We start from the raw sequence: 7,246 nt of genomic DNA on the forward strand, positions 1-7,246 counted from the left end.
TCATAAAGAATCATGGTCGAGATTACCCGGAAAAAAATCACACAATGGAAAGAAGCATCCAACTCAACGAAGTAAATGTAAGATGAAAATTACTTTAAATATCATAAGTTAGTTACCATTTTACAAAATATATTCAATGAAAAATACTCTAATATTTGGATTTAGGATGTAGTGATTATTGTTTAGGATTTAGTATTCAAGGGGTGGGATTGAGTTTATAAACTTCTACAAATATTTTATAAGTTATTATTAAGAATTTATATATTATTTTAAAGATTAGTTTAATTTTTCATTTAAACTTAAAATATTTATGAAAATAGATATTCTTTAGAGATAAATTTTAAAAATGGTATCAAATTTGTATTTCATCAAGTAAGATTAACATATATAGAGACAGTGTCGGATTTAATATATATATATATGCCAAGCAGAAATAAGTAATTTGGTCCACAAAAAATTTATTTACAAAAAGAATGTAATAAAAATTGAGCTGAGGGCATTCCCCAATCCCCCAGTAGATATCTTTCATTGGATTTCCAGATGTTTAGAGGTTTGCTCGTCGTGGTTTTGTGCCAGTCTGTTATGATTTCAGTTTCCTATTATGTGTTTAATGTTAAGTGTTGTTTGAATGTTTGTTTCCCTGGTTTGGGCTCAGTCTCCGGGAATATCTCGTGTTTCTTCCGGCTTTGGTTATCGGGGACAGTCTTGTGGTCCTCCGTTTGTAGAATCTTACTCTTGTATCCTTTGTTGATCGTATTAATAAAACCAGATGAAAAAAAAAATCCAATGAGAGTCAAATCTTGTGTAAGTAATTACAGAGAAACAGAGAAGAACAGAGAGACAATTTCAATGGTTTAAACTCTTCATTCTTATTTCACTCAAGTCTTAGGGTTTTACAAGATAGCTTATTTATACTAAGAGAACTTGTCTAGACCTAAAGGAATATCCTGTAGCATATTCTGCTTGGCTGTAAAGCTCTTCTCAAGACTCATTATCAGAGAGGAGACCATATCTGTTCTGAACCTTAATGACAGAGTTCGTACTCTGTTTGTCTGTAGCTGAGGAAGCGTTGTCTTTACATTTTGCTGACTTAGCCGTTGGAGTCTTTGAATGTAGAGCTGTGGGCTTCACTTGTTGTCGAGGGCCCATCACCTCTTCATTCTTCATGCTTGATGGGCCTGTTATGTTTACATCTTGCGCATCCTTCCTTGATGATCCTAACCAGCCTAGTACCACCAGAACTTTTGAATATAAATCTTCATCATTAGCCCCTAAAATTATTATAGAAAAAAAATTTCAAACACATGCTTGGCTAGTTTCTATCAAGGAACAGTTCTTTGTAGAGAGTAAAAAGTGAAGAAACGAGAAAAAAATGGAAAAAAAAAGAAAAAAACTTGACTAAATACATAAACAAATATATGCATTGTTGTAAATATATACAAAATTTGACTAAATAGATACATAAACAAATATATACAAAAATTACCAGCTCAACATCAAACATACAAGAAATTATTCAAATGTCACTAACTCAAACATAATTGCTTGAATAAAACATTCACAATAAAAACATTTTAAGTACGTACTTTCATTTTTTAATTCATAAGAAGTTGTTGTAAATATTCTTTTACATTACCGCATCCGACATGCCTATTGTCTTTATAATTAGAATCGTATACAACGACAAGTACATAGCATTTTTAAGACAAAGTACCAAACATCCATACACCCTTTTTTCTTTTGAACACCACCATACACCCATATATATACATATATACAATACGGTGTCTTTTCAGCTTAGGCCTTAATATTTTATGAGACACCATCAGGCGCAACATGGTCAGCAACTTCTTGATCCGGCACTCTATCGCCTTCCTCCAGCTCAATACCATCTAATGGATTCTGAAGAGGCCCAATACAATCTCGTGGAACTTGATCTGGCTCAACGTAATCTTGAAGGTTTTGACTCTGATCATTTCCAAGAATCTGATATGCCTCTTGAGGAAGAAGCTCTAGGCCAGCAACAAAAAGCGGGAGCAAGACTAGATAACGTCTACGAGACCTATATGAAATTGCGGAGCCAATGACGTGGACAATGGACAACATCAGTAAATACGCGTTTAGTGTGTGCCAATAGAGACTCCCATCGTTTTTGTAAAGCCAAAACACTTGACCGCATCTTCGTATTTTCACTCCTCCTTCGATCAGATTTTGGATTATATCGAGCATAGTGAAGATTAATGTGTCACAAGCAGAAACGATGCCGAATATCTTTGCTAGATCTTTCTCCTTGTCAAGTAGCTCTAAGACAAAGCAGAGGAACTCAACGAGGAATGCAACAGCGGAATGTGGTCGAAGACTTTGCCTGAAAACCACGAGTCTGATGGCCGGAGTTAGGATCGGCATTTTTTTAAAAGAAATTATAATTTGAAACTAACAAAATATGATATCACGAACTTTGGTACGTGGTGCTTTTTATAGTGATGTGAAGGGATGATTAGCAGATGATTAGAGAGATAAAAGTCAAAAAGTTAAGCTTGGAAAATTCTGTGCTAATTAAGAACTCTTCACTTTTCATATTGCATAGGGAACCAAAGAAAGTTATTTTGTAGTTTGCGTTTGAGGTCTTTGTTTTTGTTTATCATAGCAAGTAAGCTGTACACTACTATAAGAAAATGAAAATCAATATTCATTTAAGCGTAATATACAGTTTGCTGGTTGGTCATTTACGACGTACGTAATGTCGGCATGTCAAAATTTTGAATAGGTGGTCTTAACTAAATTACATTTCTATAATATAAATACTGCTCAACTTAACCTCCTTGAAAAGCATTGTCCGCTATATATACTTTTTAGTCTAAAATTCGTTTATTCAATATTCTCAATCAAAGATAATAACATAAAAATTGATATGATACATCGCATGAGCCCTGGAATTATTATCCGGGATCCGGATTCGATCCAAGATCCGTTCCGAAAATAGGATATCCGGAATGCCCAAATCCTGATCCAGATAGAAAATCTCAGATCCGTCAAAACCGAATCCAGATCCCGATATCTTGATTTTTAGGTCTAAATACCCAGATCCAGATCTGTATTTTTAGAAGGTTTAATTTTATTAAGATTTATTAATACTTATACATAAAATTAGTTTTATAATGTTATATTTTAATTTTAATTTTATATACATATGAATATATTTATAAATCTTGTATAAATATTTAATTTATACATTATTTTTAGAATTTTAGTATTTTTTTAAAAATATTTTTAATTATTTTTTATGAGTCAAATTCCAGGTCAAGATATCCGCGGGTAGTACAATATCTAGACGGATATATGAAATCTGGATATCCGGAAACCACAAATATGGACTCAGATATTAAATCCACGGATCTGACAAGTCCGGATCCGAATCTGGATACCTTAAATATCCGGATATCCGGTTCCATCCCATCCCTACAACACATCAATAAAGTGAAAACAAGCTCTTGAGAAAAAATCTAACCCGTTAAAAAATAGGAAAATTATTACTGACTACATGAAATATTGATCATCATATGGCTAACCATGCAAACTAAACTAATCTATACTTACCTACACGAAGTATATGTTATGCATGACAACATCCCTTAACTTTATGATGTTAAGTAATTAACATCACGAGTTGAAATTTATTCATCCAAAAATGATGTGTATGTTAGAGACCATTTAAATATCTCGTTTCATCAATTAAAATATGATGTACCTGATGGTAATTTATCTAAATTTGATTTTTTTTCCGTGTTTTAAAATCGTAAGAATATTTTTAAACAAAAACTAATTTACAAAATCAATATGTTTTATAAAATCTTGATAAGTAGTGTTTTAGCATAAACTAATTTACAAAATCAATTTGTTTTATAAAATTTTGATAAGTAGTGTTTTAACATTTTTATTTTAGGGTTTTCAAAAATAATATATTATATTAAATATTAAAGTTATTTAAGATATTATTTACTTATTTTTAAAATTATTTAAATATGCTTTGTTATGAACTTTTAATAAAAATTTTGTAATTCGCTTGACTAATTGTATTATATATACTTATTAAAAAATTATTATAAACCTTATTTGATGTCAATTTAGTTACTCTATCATTTTATTTGTTTAATATGAAATTAACTAAGTTAATGAATTATTTTATTTATATATTCATAAACAAAAATTGCATTCATTTAAACTTAGTAAAACTTTCATATGAGATTCTTATTCTTTGATTATTTTTATTCTTAAAAGTATATAATATATGATTATATATGCAAGATTCTGTTTTGTTTATGTTGACATCACATAAGTCTTAAACAAATAAAATATTAGAGTCAATAAATTGACAACAAATAAGTTTTATAATTGAAAAGTTATCAAAGATGTAAATATATCACACAATTAATCAAATGAATTGCAAATTTATTATTAAAATTTCATAGCAAAACATATTAAAATAATTTAGAAAACAAAAAAAAAAATCAATAATATCTTATACAACTTTCATATTAATATAGATAAAAATAATACAATTATATAGTTCTTTTTAAACATATTGATTTTGTAAACTAGATTTTGTTTAAAATTCTTATGATTTTAAAATACAGGTAAAAATCTAATTTTAGTTTAATTCCAGTTGGGTCGGTCATATTTTCATTGATAAAATGATATATTTAAACGGTCTCTGGCATCCACATCAGTTTTTGGATGAATAAAATTAAATTCATGATGTCAACTACATAACATCATTAATTTGAGAAATGTTCTTATACATAACATATACTTCGTGTGGTTAGATATACATTAGTTTAGTTTGTATGGTTAGCCATGTGATGACCAATACTTTATGTAGTTAGTAATCATTTTTCCTAAAAAATATGATCTAACATATACGATTACAAGAGAAATCAATGATGAAGTCTAGACCAAAAATTTGGTTGGATATTGCCAATATATTGATATCAAAATGATCGTATTCCGCAATTTTCAAACAATCGAAGTACTATCTCGTACCACAACGGGCTACAATCAGGTTCATTGCCTACACAATAAAAGTTTTCAAGACAAAAATATATTATTTTCTTTGGTTAGATCTGTTCTACAAGAGATCCTTTCAAAGGAGTTTCATCTAGACTCCGTCAAACAACCTGTGATAATCACCACTACAAAGATCGGAGCAAAACGAATAAATCACTGATTAAAAAAGACAGATGAAAACAAAAATATCCCTGGAAACTTTGAAAGAAACAACCAAAATAAAGTTATAACTAGGTGTTTTATGCACAAATAATAGCTTTAAAATTTTATATAATATTTAAAAATAAAATTTTGTTAAATTTTATAATTTGCTTATAATATTTAATTTTGTGTAAAATTATAATCTTGGAATTTTTTTTATCTATTTCTTTTAGTTAAAATATATTAAATCCAACTCTATAAAATTAAAAGAAAATTTTGTTAGGTATATATTTATCAAAACATAAAACTAAATAATCTTTTTAAAAACTAATGATAATGGGATGAGAACATTTAAATTAAAAACTGCATTAAATTTTTTTATGATATGTTTTAGTATTAATAATTATAAATTTATATAAAATAGAATTAAATAATATTTTGAAAATTATAAAATGTTATAATATTTCTATTTATAATATTATATTATTTATTGTTATATTAATGATGATGTATGAGTTAATATCATATTCTAAAAACTGTACTAAAAATATAAATCAACATTAAATGTAAATGTCCAATTCATAATTAGCTTAAACCATGTGGTCATTGTTAGTATGACATGTCATTATTTTTCTTTTAAAATCAATATGATGATGACACAAGACAAATCAGTTTTCAAATAATGTCTAGGGAATATTAAAAACAAATAAGAAAAGACTATTTGAAGAGAAATCCCAACATTTTTTTTGTCATTGAATCAAAGTAGCGGGAAAGATTCCACGAGTACATAATATGAAATAGAAAAAGAAAATGCAACAAACAGAAATTTCGTAAAGGACCATTATCCACGAAGCTTATATTATAGGATCTTCATGAAGATCTCTTAACCAAAGCTTCAAGAGAGACTGTGGAAGGTGGTCGCGTTCGCCTCCCCAAGAATGATGTTAGCTAACCACGAGGGACCACCATAAGCGATATAAGACTGGAGCCTATTCTCACGAGTGACAATTTTGGCAATCTCTTCAACCACTCCATTTCTATTGACTAGAGAAATCCCAACATTAGTGCTAGAAAAGCCGCCAGCCCAGGCACAAAAAGATCTCCCTATTTTATTTATATAATAATTTCTTAACAAATATATTTAGAGTTATGTAATTTTTTTTTGTTAGGTTTGAGTTGCTTTTAAAACTTGTTCTCTATCGGGTAAGCTCAAGAACACTAGGGTATGGTTAGAAGTTCATTATCTCTGTTTCTTTACAAAATTTGTTGTAATTTGTATAATCTTTTGGATTTGTCAAATCTAAGCCATGACGAATAGATACAACTATGTCTTTTTCAACCAGTGGCGGAGGTAGAAAAAACTTCTAAGGGGGTCAATTTCGAAATTAGCATATATCACAAGGGTCATTTAGCTAAAATTTGCAAGATTTATCTAGGTTTTAAAGGATTATACATGTAAAAAAAATTTCTTTTATAAAATCCACCTGGGTCATTTGACCCACCTGCCAACACTCTGCCTCCGCCACTGTTTTCAACAAAACATGAATACAAGAGCCGGCCCTTGCCATAGGCCAATGAAGCATGGACTTCCAGCCTTATTATTATTAAGTATAATATCGGCTCCACAGAAGTAACTTTAGACCATTGGTTAAATGGCTCTATACTCTGTATATTTTAATCATTTACTTAATTAATTTTTATTTTAATACATGCAGTAATTTAATTTGTATGTCTAATTAGTTTTTTTTTTGTATTTTTAAATTTGCCTCATATATCTACTACATGCTATGAAAAAATTCAAAAATTTAAAGTATATTTTTAATTATTTATTAAATGAATTATCAAAAGATTCGATACCTTTAAAATAAGTTAGGAAATTTCTGTTCAATAGGACTAAGTAAAAAAATTATGTATCCTCTAGAAATATATTACGACACATGTATGCATTTTTATCTTTCATTTAATTAATTTTAGTATGTTTTTATATAACGTTCATAAAATGGTTAAATGTAACTTATGTTTGTAATAGTTGAATATGTAT

At 28.8% G+C, this 7,246-nt stretch overlaps 1 protein-coding gene across 1 annotated transcript; it reads right to left on the reverse strand.

Moving 5' to 3' along the window:
- Positions 1 to 350: 350 nt before the first annotated feature.
- LOC125587955 lies at positions 351 to 3,820 on the reverse strand. Its single transcript, XM_048759400.1, has one exon. The coding sequence runs from the start codon at positions 2,404 to 2,406 to the stop codon at positions 1,813 to 1,815; it is 594 nt and encodes a 197-aa protein (XP_048615357.1). The 5' UTR covers positions 2,407 to 3,820; the 3' UTR covers positions 351 to 1,812.
- Positions 3,821 to 7,246: the final 3,426 nt, after the last annotated feature.

Source organism: Brassica napus, chromosome A2 (assembly GCF_020379485.1).
Source record: "Brassica napus cultivar Da-Ae chromosome A2, Da-Ae, whole genome shotgun sequence".
NCBI lineage: Eukaryota > Viridiplantae > Streptophyta > Magnoliopsida > Brassicales > Brassicaceae > Brassica > Brassica napus.

Coding starts and splice junctions, on each gene's coding strand:
- LOC125587955 (XM_048759400.1), bottom strand. CDS start 2,406: ATGCCGATCCTAACTCCGGCCATCAGACTCGTGGTTTTCAGGCAAAGT.